We start from the raw sequence: 14,901 nt of genomic DNA on the forward strand, positions 1-14,901 counted from the left end.
ATACTCCCAGTAATGTGTCTGAGTGTATAACAGAGCTCCACAGCAATAATACTCCCAGTAATGTGTCTGAGTGTATAACAGAGCCCCACAGCAATAATACTCCCAGTAATGTGTCTGAGTGTATAACAGAGCCCCACAGTAATAATACTCCCAGTAATGTGTCTGCGTGTATAACAGAGCTCCACAGCAATAATACTCCCAGTAATGTGTCTGAGTGTATAACAGAGCTCCACAGCAATAATACTCCCAGTAATGTGTCTGAGTGTATAACAGAGCCCCACAGCAATAATACTCCCAGTAATGTCTGAGTGTATAACAGAGCTCCACAGTAATAATACTCCCAGTAATGTGTCTGAGTGTATAACAGAGCCCCACAGCAATAATACTCCCAGTAATGTGTCTGAGTGTATAACAGAGCTCCACAGCAATAATACTCCCAGTAATGTGTCTAAACTACAATAAATGTGTTTCTGAAGTCAGTCTGTGGAAATAAGATACATTGTATTTGTTCTAAATTACAATTTAGTTCCAAAAATTGTTATTAGTAAGTCACCTGAAATTTCTCACGATGGCCACACCCCCACTCACACCCCTGAAATTAAAGTGTCCCTCTTTGTCTATTTGAAATGTTGGGAGGTATGTTTGGTGAAATTAACTCCACAGTGCAGAAAATAGGACATAAATGAATGGATTAAAAGCTGAAGCGCCTGCCAGTAAAAGGGTTAAATTTAAAACCCACCCATGTTACAGGTTAACGTTAACCTATCAATCCATCTGCTTTCATCTCCAAAGCACCTTGAAATAGAGTTTTAAACAGAAGAGCAATATTCTTGTTCTAGTTAATTAAGCAGCGCAAATTAACAACCCCACTCAGCAGTAAAGCCTTCCAGGCCTCTTCTGCGCGGTTGTGCTGAATATCATGTAGGCCGTAACATTTAAATCAAGCTCAACCTCCTTAAAAGATCTTATTGTTGCTTAAACGGTCCTTCAGAATATAACTCATTCCGTACTACAGTCCTAAATAACTCCACCAATTAGCAAACACACTGGGCCATGTGGGAGGTCAATGTATCCTTCAGGCACCTAAATCATTGCAAACAGAATAGATTGCTCTACTAAATTACCTGCTCCAGAGAGTACTGGGTTAACGCTTTGTACGCCAGCTGAGTAATGCTCATTATAGCCTCGATTTAATAGGATTTAAAAACGATTCAAATAATATTATCACATATAAAATATATACATCAATATTTCAAACTATAACATATGTTTCATAATATTAAATTATTTTAAGTTTTTTAATTTTATTCAGAAATATTTTATCATTTTATAAGTTTATCCAACAATATTAAACCGACGGTCATGTAAGCAATACGTTTCACAGAGAAAAGGTATAATTACAAACAATAATATAAATACATACACACCTGGAATAGCAATTACTAAAAACAATCTCAAAGAGTAAACACAAAATACAATTATGGTCTCACTATAAAAAAAAAATGTATTTAAAAAAAAAAAAAATATTTTACAAAACTTCCCCCCCATTTTTTTTTCATGTGATCCTTGCAAATAATGTATCTACATTGATCGTGTAACTTTATTACTTGTGATATATTACTTGTTATGTATAGATGTATCCTTTTTTGTTTATTAGATCCCCTTTCTTGTGTATCCAATTACATTGTATTATTGTAATTAGATCCCCAGCAGCAACACAGATATGTGAAAGGGGTAACTTAATGGATCTGAGTCTTTTTTCATCTTAAATGACAATGCAAGATATGTACACTATGAAACCCCCCCCCAAAAAAAAACCTTAAAAATGATTTACATATATAAACTAATAGTCGGCATTTTCCTGACCGTTGCAATGTATACCCATCACAAAGATGGCATCCTTTTAGTAGTACTGTCCCAAAACAAGATCTTGGAGTCCCTTGGTGGGCCGGTACTATTTTTTTTTTTTAATTGAGTTGTGTATGTTGCCGTATTGTGCTTGCGTTATTAATAGGTGCTGCAGTTTCTTTGTAACTTTGTCTTTGTGCGCATGTGGGCAGTTATATTGAAAATGTTCGCGAGTAGCTTTGTTTATACAGCTGTAGTCACACCTCCCTGCATGTGACTTACACAGCCTTCCTAAACTCTTCCTGTAAAGTAAGATTTAATGTTTATTTTTTTTTATTTCCGAATTGTAATTATTAAACAATAAAATTTGCATAATAACGTGTTATTAATGTGACATATTATACAAGAGAATTCTGGCATTGTTTAGAAAAGACAATAATCAATCGTATGAGGTTTAACAGGGTTGCAAGAACAAAGTTGGGTACATTATATTAATGTTTACATTTCCTTTACTGCACAGCCTGTTTAATTTAGAAGTTTGTATCTTCTGCACTGTTTATAGCTTGCTAGACATGGCAGTACCCTACTGTGTGTGATTAAAGTTCCATTAACAGAGCAGAAGATAAAACCTAAAGTAAATTAACATCTGATTGAAAATGAAACCATTTTTTTTGTGTAGGCTGTGTCAGTCACAGTCAGGTTAGGTGTGGTTAGGGCAGAAACTACATTGATTCAACTCCTAAATGGCAGAGAATTGAGCAGTGAGACAGGAGGGGTATGATCTTTACACAATAACTACTTTATTAACCCCTTAAGGACCAAACTTCTGGAATAAAAGGGAATCATGACGTGTCACACACGTCATGTGTCCTTAAGGGGTTAAGCCAACGTTGTTTTGGTGACTATAGTATCCCTTTATTTTATTTCAACCACTACTTCTTTGGTAAGTAAGGTATGTAATCTACAATAATCCATAGTAGTAGTTATGAAGTCCTGAAAAAGATTTGTAGGGAATTCAAAGTGAATTTTACGTTTTAGACCAAAAACTAAACTGGAAACATAGCTAACTTGGAGACTTGTTCCAAGTCATCCATTTTGGCCTTAAATTATTAAGGCATAACGCTAGGATACTTTAGCCTTAAATTTTAAATGTACTTTAAATTCATTTAGATTTCTTGACAATTCTCACTTTCTCACGTTATTGAATAACCCTAAATGATTTCTGGTGTATGGAGCAAATTGTCTGACAGCGAGGAAGTTATCCCCCCTTTGAGGACAGAGGGGATGGAATAATGCAGTACACCTCTCACAGGCCAACAGTGTTACTAAGCTCTGAATTTCAGCAAATTAAAGTAACACTCCACACACACCATGACCACTACAGCATGTTGTAAAGGTGGTTTTGGTGCCAGGAGTTCCCTTGAGCTCCCATTGTAACTAGTCACACTATTTTAGAAAGGTTTTCATTTTTACTTGAAGTCCACCAATCACCTCATGCTGCCTCCTCTCAGCAGCCAGAAGAAGCTTCCTCCTAAGATCTCCAGCAAGCTTTCCTGAGATAGGCCCCACGTTGGCTACGAGTCAGCTGATCCCCCTCAGCCAGTAAGATAAGCCCTGCACTGCCAGGCTTAGCTTAGACACTGAGCTTCCGCTTCTCCTGTAGGCTGTAGAGGAGGCAGGAAGTGGCCACAAGTTGACCTTTAAAAAAAAACACAAAAAAAACCCCAAACGGTTTCAATACTCACATTGTGCTGGCGCCAGAGAGCTCATAGCAATATGCACACTACAGCTCATAATTTTCATATGAATGGCTACATTTCGGCAACAATGATGGATTTGGAAAAAAAAGTTCAACTAAGCCATAGTCACAACTTGGCAATTTTAGCCTCAATTTTGCAATTTGGATTTAAATTCACTAGAATTCTGAATGTAGTGAATAACTAATAATAATTACAAGATTTGTTTTACTTAAGTGTTAGTGGATAAATCCAAAACTCTGGTATGAATAATGGAATATTAAATGACAAGTCTAAAAGAGATCTGAAGGTCTATTTACTAAACACAGATTGGTGGTGAGTTGACACTAAATTGCAAAAAAGTTCATTGAAAATAGTCTACATATCTTAAAAAAGAATCGCTGAATCTTTTACTTTTTCTATTTGCCTATTTTGGTTTGAACTTGCAAGTCATTTAAGACTGTAAATATATAGTAAAATATTTCCCTTATTCCAGTCTGCTGGTGCTGGCTCTGCCCCTGATCTGCCTCCTTGGCTGACATTATCAGAAGTGATTATCTCAGCCAATCACAATGCTTTCCCATAGGAATGTTGATGTTCTCAGCCAAGGAGGAGGGTTGGCCGGGGTGGAGCCAAACACCACACTTGCCATACAGCATCTCCTAATTCAATGCATCTCTATGAGGAAAGTTCAGTGTCTCCATGCAGAGGGTGGAGACACTGAATGTCAGTCACACTGTGCAGCACTGTCCAAGGAAGTACCTCTAGTAGCCATCTGAGGAGCGGCCAGTGGAGGTATACCTAGGCTGTAATATAAACACTGCCTTTTCTCTGAAAAGACAGCATTTACTGCAAAAAGCCTGCAGGGACTTACTATACGCACCAGAACAAATACAGCACATACATAAACTGTAGTTGTTCTGGGGACTATGGTGTCCCTTTAACCCCTTAAGGACCAATCTTCTGGAATAAAAGGGAATCATGACATGTCACGCATGTCATGTGTCCTTAAGGGGTTAAGGATATTTAGGATTGAGTGGAGATAGAATAGACATTTAACAGCACCATATATTGGAAATAGTTTATTTTCTACCGCGGTTTCTAAATTGCCAAAGTATACTGTATCTCTGTATGTCAACATGTGTCAGTTGGAAAATACCAGGGAAATACCAATATCCCAACTCTAATTAAATGAAAACAACTTCTTGCTTAACGTTTTACAATGTCATTTTGGCAATAAGTAAAATTCCCCATGACAGACACGTCATGGTACAATGAGAATCTCTAGAATCGCTGATTAGTTTTACACTCATGAGAATTATGATTTATGGCCAGTTTAGTGAATTTTGGTGTCCACCGGAGACACTTTACCTTATTCACTATACTGTGAAGAAAAGACGGGAAAGCTGGGGCACTACCACTTCGACCTATACTTTGCAATTCTCCAAGAACGAATGGACCCCTATCATATTTCAGGATCTACTGCAACAGTTGTCTATTCTTTCTTCCTCTTCTTGCTTCAAAATTCATATCATTGCCTCCTGAGCTTGGACAGATAAAATGGAAGTGCGAGAGACTAGGCTTTGGGTGTCAGGAGATCACTTTGAAACACAGGGCTCTACACTGAAAACCTCTTTGTATCACAATCGTAACAATAAGTTATAGTGGTTATGTGCTGGGAGCGTCCCTTTAAAAATGCATGAACCATTAACATCAATGACTCTGCATCCAAGCGGTAAAGAAACTAGTCAATGGCAGAAAATCTAAACAATTTAACAAGAATGAAACTACTAGAAGAGAGGTAACAAATGTTTTCTGTAAAAACTGTCACATTCACTTTTGTGCTGTTTTGTGTGCATGTTCTATTTTCTTATGTACAAAAGTGTTGCTCCATTTTTATACAATGGAAAGGTTTTTTGTTTGTTTTTTTTTACACGTTTTCTGTAGTGCACCAAAATAATCTAGCTTCTAGCTGTCACATTTTATTCCTCTTTCAGATATTTTGCTGATTTTTATCCGGATTTTACCATTGATTACATTCACAATATAAGACAAAGAAGAAGTAGAAGGAAAAAAGATATTGCAATTACAATAGGCTTCCCCAAACTCCGGCCCTCCAGATGTTGCTGAACTACAACGCCCATGTTTATGTGAATGAAACAGATTGGCTGAGAATCATGGGAGTTGTAGTTCAGCAACACCTGGAGGGCCGGAGTTTGGGGAAGCCTGGATTAGAAGGATGTTTTATTCCTTAGACAAAAAGATTGTGAAACCCACCACTTGCACAGTGGTGTAAAATTCTGTTTAAAAAAGGACACACTTAGGCAACTTTTTTTGGACTAACGATCCAAAATGGACCAAGAAAACAAAATGACACAAGTGTTCCAGTAAATAATATTTTGGTGCAAATAAGGGAATAAATACGTTCCAATAAGAAAATTGCCACAACTTAACATAACACCAAATATTCTTTAATCTATTTAATAAATGAACAATGCTAATAATTCAAACTTATTTTCCTGTGTAATTCTTTAGGGGCAAATATTTCTCGAGTGCAAATTCAAACAGGTTCATTCCATAGCCTTTCCAGGGCCCGACTGATAGCTGTATATGATAAATACCAATAAATCACAGACATGTTAAAGTGTTGTCACTTTGACAAAATGATGGGCAAGTGATTTACCCAAGGCACCATTTTGAATTATTTACCCATGTGGGGTGATGGAAGACTTTTGTTGGGGTTGTGTGCCCGCAGCGTCCCAGGTTTTAATAGAACCCACTTTTTGCCCACTACCAAGTCCCTATGATTGGATTGTGTTAATAATAGGCAAACAGAGATGGTCTGACCAAAGTTCGGAGCAACATTTACTGTTAGAATTGTTTCTGGCAGCTTTTGCATATATATTATAAGCTTGGACAAAGATATATATAGATTTTGTTTGCTGACATTAGCAATCTCTGCCATGGCACATTAAGGGAAGCCATCTTGAACTGAACTTGTAGTTGATTGGTTGTCACGTAAATTATTGTCCCAAGCATGGAATCGAAACGTATGTCCTTAAGTGAGCTACTTCATTCGACAGTCTGCAAATTAGCTGCAAAGTTGGTGCAAGTTAACTTTTAGAGCATAGAACCCATCCAGTAGAAGTATTTTTCAATACAATTATTGCACTAATATTTTACATGGTATCGATTATTCAAAGTCCAATAAACTGGTCCATGCAGCAAAGCATATGGATGGACTGTTTTATTAATTTCCTGCATCCTTACAACACAGTAAGAAACATAGTGCACAGTGTAATGTGTGTCAGGGAAAAACAAAAAAACCTTAACATGGAAAATAGAAAAAGATTAACTAAGTATAGAATTAAATGTAATATTCTACTCCAATACAGCACGAGTGGGAAACTGTGTGAGTAAATGGAACACAATGGGGTGTATGAACTGGGGTGCAGTGATAAGTTTGCATGTAGAATGCATCCAGAGGGGGTGTTTATTGGGGTGCGAGGAGTGGTGAGTGTGAATGCAGACAGAATGACTGTAAATTAGAGCACACAGGAGGTAAAAGATTTAGGTAGTAACTGAGTGTGTTATATAAAGTTAAACGAAATGTTAGTATATAAAACACAGTAACACAGTCTATAAATAGAAGGTGAGATAGCAAAAGGGGTTACAGTGACAGTGCAGCTTAGATGGGTAATGATAGTTAGTATAATAATAATAAGATGGGTCACAGTGATAGTGCATGTAAAAGGGTTAATGAGTAAAATAATAATAGGGGTCACAGTGATAGTGCATATAAGAGGGTTAGTGAGTATTAGAATAAGAGGGGTCACAGTGATAGTGCTTATAAGAGGGGTAGTGAGTATAATAAGAGGGGTCACAGTGACAGTGCATATAAGAGGGGTAGTGAGTATAATAAGAGGGGTCACAGTTATAGTGCTTATAAGAGGGGTAGTGAGTACAACAGGGGTCACAGTGATAGTACATATAAGAGGGGTAGTGAGTATAAGAGGGGTCACAGTGATAGTGCATATAAGAAAGTTAGTGAGTATAAGAATAATAGGGATCACAGTAATAGTGCATGTAAGAGGAGTAGTTAGCATAGGAATAAGAGGGATTACAGTGATAGTGCATATAAGCGGGGTAGTGAGTATTAGAATAATAGGGATCACAGTGATAGTGCATGTAAGAGAGGTAAATAGACAAACACAGTGATAGTGAGTAGAAGAGTGAGAAAGAGATCATAGTCCTAGTGAACAGAGGAGTGAGAATTAACTACAATAATAGTGAATAGAAGAGTGAGAGGGATCACAGTGATTGTGAGTAGAATAGTGAGAGAAATCATAGTAATAATGTCTAAAAGAGCGTGAAAAGGATCACAGTGATGGTGAATAGAAGACAGGGATCCCAGTGATAGTGGCATAAGAGTGACAGGAATCATAATGATAGTGAATATAAGAGTGAGAGGAGATCATAGTGATGGTAAATATGAGGGTGAGAGGAGATCACAGTGATAGTAAATATAGGGGTGAGAGGAGATCACAGTAATAGTAAATATAGGGGTGAGGGGAGATTACAGTGATAGTGAATAAGAGTCAGAGGTATAACTATTAAAGGATAAAGAGTGAGAAAGTTCACAGTGATAGTTATTAGAAGAGTGACATGGATCACATTCATAGTGAATAGGGGAGTGAGGGGTAATAACAGTAATAGTAAATAGTCACCATAGTGATAGTGAATAAAAGAGTGAGAAGAGATCATCCTGATGGTGAATAGAAATATGAGAGTCACTACAATAATGGTAAATAGAAATGTGAGAGCCACTACAGTAATGGTGAATAGAACAGTGATAGTGAACAGAAAAGTGTGATGCGATCACAGTGAGAGTGAATACAAGTGAGGAGATAACTGAGGAAGTGAATAGTAGAGTAAGAAGAGATCATAGTAATAGTGAACAGAAGTTTAAGAGGGGTCGCAGTGATAGTGAATAGAAGTGTAAGGGATCAAAGTAATAGTGAATAGAATAGTGACAGGGATCATAGTCATAGTGGACAGAAATGTAAAGGATCAAATTGATAGTGAATAGAATAGTGACAGGGTATCACAGTGATAGTGAATAGAATAGTGACAGGGATCACAGTGATAGTGAATAGAATAGTGACAGGGATCACAGTCATAGTGAATAGAATAGTGACAGGGATCACAGTCATAGTGGACAGAAGTGTAATAGGGATTACAGTGATAGTGAATAGAATAGTGACAGGGATCACAGTGATAGTGAATAGAATAGTGACAGGGATCACAGTGATAGTGAAGAGAATAGTGGCAGGGATCACAGTCATAGTGGACAGAAGTGTAATAGGGATTACAGTGATAGTGAATAGAATAGTGACAGGGATCACAGTGATAGTGAATAGAATAGTGGCAGGGATCACAGTCATAGTGGACAGAAGTGTAATAGGGATTACAGTGATAGTGAATAGAATAGTGACAGGGATCACAGTGATAGTGAATAGAATAGTGACAGGGATCACAATCATAGTGGACAGAAGTGTAAGAGGGATCACAGTGATAGTGAATAGAATAGTGACAGGGATCACAATCATAGTGGACAGAAGTGTAAGAGGGATCACAGTGATAGTGAATAGAATAGTGACAGGGATCACAGTCATAGTGGACAGAAGTGTAATAGGGATTACAGTGATAGTGAATAGAATAGTGACAGGGATCACAGCCATAGTGGACAGAAGTGTAATAGGGATTACAGTGATAGTGAATAGAATAGTGACAGGGATCACAGTGATAGTGAATAGAATAGTGACAGGGATCACAATCATAGTGGACAGAAGTGTAAGAGGGATCACAGTGATAATGAATAGAATAGTGACAGGGATCACAATCATAGTGGACAGAAGTGTAATAGGGATTACAGTGATAGTGAATAGAATAGTGACAGGGATCACAGTGATAGTGAATATAATAGTGACAGGGATCACAATCATAGTGGACAGAAGTGTAAGAGGGATCACAGTGTTAGTGAATAGAAAAGTCCTGGGTCCCCCTGTCCTGGGATGAACCTGACTCAGTTCCAGACAGGACCCATGTGGCACCAGTAGATTGAAGCACTAACATCCCATCACACAGTGTGATCAACATATAACAGCATATAATATACAAATTACTTACCTTTCAGGTAGATCACAGCACCTAGGACCAGCCAGATCCCCCTGTATCCCGGTCTCCTCATCCTGTAGGGGGCACTTCTGCCCAGATGGAGAGGGGACGTTGTGTAGGGCACCTCCAAAAAAATATCCCAAATCCAGGAGTCAGCACAAATCCAAAAAAATCCCAAACACATGGACCCCCAGCAGCCCCAGAGGACACACAGCCAGCGTGCAGCAGACAGCAGACTGGAATCTTCACCCACGTGTGCTGCAGGGATCCCTCCAACTGCCCCCCCTGAGCCCAGCCAATCCTGCCCCCCTACCCCAGGGCTGGGAGATCCAGGCAGGGAGCCTGGGACAGGGCTGCAGCATGCAGGGCAGCAGATCCTTTAAACCTGGTCCATGCACAGCCAAATCCCAGACTAGGAAAAGCTGCTCGCTGCTCTGCTGCAAAACCCAAGGAGGATGCGCACACACAGCAGAGAGAGAGATTTAACATCAGCCTCCACGTGCACCAGGACAGACTGCAGGACAGCACTGGGACCTGGCTGCTGGGGAGAGGGAGGTCTCAGCACCTCCTGACAGAGAGAGGACCTGGGGTAAATCACCTGCCAGAGAGAGGTCCTGGGGTAAATCACCTGCTGGAGAGAGGTCCTGGGGTAAATCACCTGCTGGAGAGAGGTCCTGGGGTAAATCACCTGCTGGAGAGAAGACCTGGGATATCACCTGCTGGAGAGAAGACCTGGGAGATCACCTGCTGGAGAGAAGACCTGGGAGATCACCTGCTGGAGAGAGGTCCTGGGGTAAATCACCTCATGGGGATATGGAAAGGACCTGGGAGCAGATCACTTACTGGAGAGAGGTCATGTGAGATCACCTGGGGAGAGAATCTGGGAGCAGATCACCAGTTGGAGAGAGGACCTGGGAAGAATTACCTGAAGAGGTGTCTTGGGAGCAGATGACTTGTTGGATTGAGTTCCTGGGAGTAGATGACTTGCTGGATTGAGGTCCTGGGAGCAGATCACCTACTGGAGTGAGATCCTGGGAGTAGATCACCTGCTGGATTGAGGTCCTGGGAGCAGATGGCTTGCTGGATTGAGGTCCTGGGAGCAGATGACTTGCTGGATTGGGGTCCTGGGAGCAGATGACTTGCTAGATTGAGGTCCTTGGAGTAGATCACCTGCTGGATTGAGGTCCTTGGAGTAGATCACCTGCTGGATTGAGGTCCTGGGAGCAGATGACTTGCTGTATTGAGGTCCTTGGAGTAGATCACCTGCTGGATTGATGTCCTTGGAGTAGATCACCTGCTGGATTGAGGTCCTGGGAGCAGATGACTTGCTGGATTGAGGTCCTGGGAGCAGATCACCTACTGGAATGAGATCCAGTGATGTGAGATCACGTGTAGAAGACAGTGCTGGCTGGTTGTAGAGTGCTTGGGGTGTGAGATCACTTGCTGGGTGATAGTGTCTAGGATTGTAGACAGCCTCGGATTATACAGTCTCTGGGGTGTAATCTCATGTTGAGGAAAGTCTGGGGTGATCACTGACTGGGGGATCTCATGAATTTAAAGATCAAGAGATCTGCTGCCTCTGGGTGAAAATGTGTGGGACTTCAAAGTCTTCCTGATTTGTTCATGTGCTGAACCTGGATCCTGCAATTCAGCAGGAGAAATGTTGCTGCGGACTCCCTCTCCCTGATGGGGCACTCTGCTGCTACCCCCAGTATGTGGAACTCTGCTGCTATCCCCCCAGTATGGGGCACTCTGCTGCTATCCCCCCAGTATGGGGCACTCTGCTGCTATCCCCCCAGTATGTGGAACTCTGCTGCTACCCCCCTATGTGGAACTCTGCTGCTACCCCCCCAGTATGGGGCACTCTGCTGCTATCCCCCCAGTATGGGGCACTCTGCTGCTACCCCCCTATGGGGCACTCTGCTGCTATTCCCCCCAGTATGAGGCTTTCTGCTGCTATCCCCCCAGTATGAGGCACTCTGCTGCTATCCCCCCAGTATGAAGCACTCTTCTGCTATCCCCCCAGTATGAGGCACTCTGCTGCTGTCTCCCTAATAATGAGTACCCCAGTTAGGGGTGCTATAGCCATTACAGGTATTGAGCCAGTAAGAAGCCTGTTGGTGGTACTGGGGTGTCTTGCTGTTGGGGTCCCTGTCAGCCCACCTGGGGGGTCCCACCCTGCAGCCCTGAGCACGTGCTCCCCCTTCCCTCACTGACATGCCGTCTCCATGGAAACCCCAGGACGCAGCCCCTCTCCCTCGTCTTGTTTATGGTCTCTGCAGCCTGCTCACAGTGTGCGGGACAGCGACACCTAGCGGCTAACTCTCCCACTGCAGCATAGACACCTAGTGCATAGAGGCAATAATTACTGACTGACTGACTGCGGGGAGTAAAGGGTTAATACTGACTGACTGACTGCGGGGAGTAAAGGGTTAATACTGACTGACTGCGGGGAGTAAAGGGTTAATACTGACTGACTGCGGAGAGTAAAGGGTTAATACTGACTGACTGCTAGGAGTAAAGGGTTAATACTGACTGAGTGCGGGGAGTAAAGGGTTAATACTAACTGACTAACTGCGGGGAGTAAAGGGTTAATACTGACTGACTAACTTCAGGGAGTAAAGGGTTAATACTAACTGACTAACTGCGGGGAGTAAAGGGTTAATACTGACTGATTGCTGGGAGTAAAGGGTTAATACTGACTGAGTGCGGGGAGTAAATGGTTAATACTAACTGCGGGGAGTAAAGGGTTAATACTGACTGACTGCGGAGAGTAAAGGGTTAATACTGACTGACTGCTAGGAGTAAAGGGTTAATACTGACTGAGTGCGGGGAGTAAAGGGTTAATACTAACTGACTAACTGCGGGGAGTAAAGGGTTAATACTGACTGACTAAATTCAGGGAGTAAAGGGTTAATACTGACTGACTGCGGGGAGTAAAGGGTTAATACTAACTGACTAACTGCGGGGAGTAAAGGGTTAATACTGACTGACTGCTGGGAGTAAAGGGTTAATACTGACTGAGTGCGGGGAGTAAATGGTTAATACTGACTGCGGGGAGTAAAGGGTTAATACTGACTGACTGGAGAGTAAAGGGTTAATATTGACTGACTAACTTTGGGGAGTAAAGGGTTAATACTGACTGACTGTGGAGAGTAAAGGGTTAATACTGACTTACTAACTGTGGAGAGTAAAGGGTTAATACTGACTTACTAACTGCGGGGAGTAAAGGGTTAATACTGACTGACTAACTGCGGGGAGTAAAGGGTTAATACTGACTGACTGCTGGGAGTAAAGGGTTAATACTGACTGAGTGCGGGGAGTAAAGGGTTAATACTAACTGACTAACTGCGGGGAGTAAAGGGTTAACACTGACTGACTAACTTCAGGGAGTAAAGGGTTAATACTGACTGACTGCGGGGAGTAAAGGGTTAATACGAACTGACTAACTGCGGGGAGTAAAGGGTTAATACTGACTGACTGCTGGGAGTAAAGGGTTAATACTGACTGAGTGCGGGGAATAAATGGTTAATACTGACTGCGGGGAGTAAAGGGTTAATACTGACTGGAGAGTAAAGGGTTAATACTGACTGACTAACTTTGGGGAGTAAAGGGTTAATACTGACTGACTGTGGAGAGTAAAGGGTTAATACTGACTTGCTAACTGCGGGGAGTAAAGGGTTAATACTGACTGACTAACTGCAGAGAGTAAAGGGTTAATACTGACTGACTAACTGTGGGGAGTAAAGGGTTAATACTGTCTGACTAACTGCAGGGAATAAAGGGTTAATACTGACTGTATTGTATAGTGATACTGTGTATTACAGGGTGATATATTAGGTTGGATGTAATGTATAGTGATACTGTGTATTACTGGGTGATATATTAGGTTGGATGTAATGTATAGTGATACTGTGTATTACTGGGTGATATATTAGGTTGGATGTAATGTATAGTGATACTGTGTATTACTGGGTGATATATTGGGGTTGGGGTAATATATAGTGATAATTTGTATTATAGCGTAACGTTATAAGAGGTATAGGTGCAGTGGCGGAACTACCACAGTCGCAGGGGGCCACAGGCCCATCACTCCAGGGCTGGTGGTGGCCGGGGGAATGAGAAACATGGGGGGCCCCAGGGAAATTTCTCACCAGGGCCCAGTGGTTTCTAGTTATGCCTCTGGATAGGTGTAATGTAAAGGAATACATCATGTGAGAAAGAAATGAGACTAATATAAATTCATAGTGAGAGATACATATATAAAGTGTCCACATATATACTGTCTATTCAGTGCAAATATAAAAAGCTTCCGGGTATAGTGTTCTGTAATAATGCATTTTATGTGCCTTTATACAGTTTATTCAATATAAACTTAAAGTAGACTTCTGCACAGCAAATCATTTGTTTCATCCAAATCAGCTTAAAGGACCACTCTAGGCACCCAGACCACTTCAGCTTAATGAAGTGGTCTGGGTGCCAGGTCCTTCTAGGGTTAACCCATTTTTTCATAAACATAGCAGTTTCAGAGAAACTGCTATGTTTATGAATGGGTTAAGCCTTCCCCCTATGTCCTCTAGTGGCTGTCTCATTGACAGCCGCTAGAGGCGCTTGCGTGATTCTCACTGTGATTTTCACAGTGAGAGCACGCCAGCGTCCATAGGAAAGCATTGTGAATGCTTTCCTATGTGACCGGCTGAATGCGCGCGCAGCTCTTGCCGCGCGTGCGCATTCAGCCGACGGGGAGGAGAAGAGGAGGATCGGAGGAGGAGAGCAGGAGGAGATCTCTCCGCCCAGCGCTGGAAAAAGGTAAGATTTAACCCCTTTCCCCTTTCCAGAGCCGGGCGGGAGGGGTTCCCTGAGGGTACGGGCACCCTCAGGGCACTCTAGTGCCAGGAAAACGAGTATGCTTTCCTGGCACTAGAGTGGTCCTTTAACTGAAAATTGTTTGGTTTGGATTAACTACATTTCGTCCAGTTGGCCTTTTCGTTTTAGCAAATTTCGTCCATGTGATTATTTTTCCGAGAAAAACTATTAGGATGAATCAAAATGCACAAACATTAACCTATGTGGGGTTACAATGGGCAACCCAGCATTTAGAAATATTGCTACACAAATCTCGTGAGAGACAAGATTTGGC

The 14,901-nt window shown here is 41.5% G+C and overlaps 1 protein-coding gene across 1 annotated transcript in view; it reads right to left on the reverse strand.

Annotated features, from left to right (window-relative positions):
• The window catches only part of IGSF11 (immunoglobulin superfamily member 11), a 305,220-nt gene extending 294,710 nt beyond the window's left edge, over positions 1–10,510 (reverse strand). The window contains exons 1-3 of the mRNA XM_063446461.1: positions 10,478–10,510; positions 10,360–10,389; positions 9,774–10,329 (exon numbers count right to left, since the gene is read on the reverse strand). Of these exons, the coding sequence (XP_063302531.1) occupies positions 9,774–9,945 (172 nt within the window). The 5' untranslated portion in view covers positions 9,946–10,329; positions 10,360–10,389; positions 10,478–10,510. The remainder of the gene's footprint in view (positions 1–9,773; positions 10,330–10,359; positions 10,390–10,477) is intronic.
• Between the last annotated feature and the right edge of the window lie 4,391 nt (positions 10,511–14,901).

This window comes from Pelobates fuscus, chromosome 1 (assembly GCF_036172605.1).
Source record: "Pelobates fuscus isolate aPelFus1 chromosome 1, aPelFus1.pri, whole genome shotgun sequence".
Lineage (NCBI taxonomy): Eukaryota > Metazoa > Chordata > Amphibia > Anura > Pelobatidae > Pelobates > Pelobates fuscus.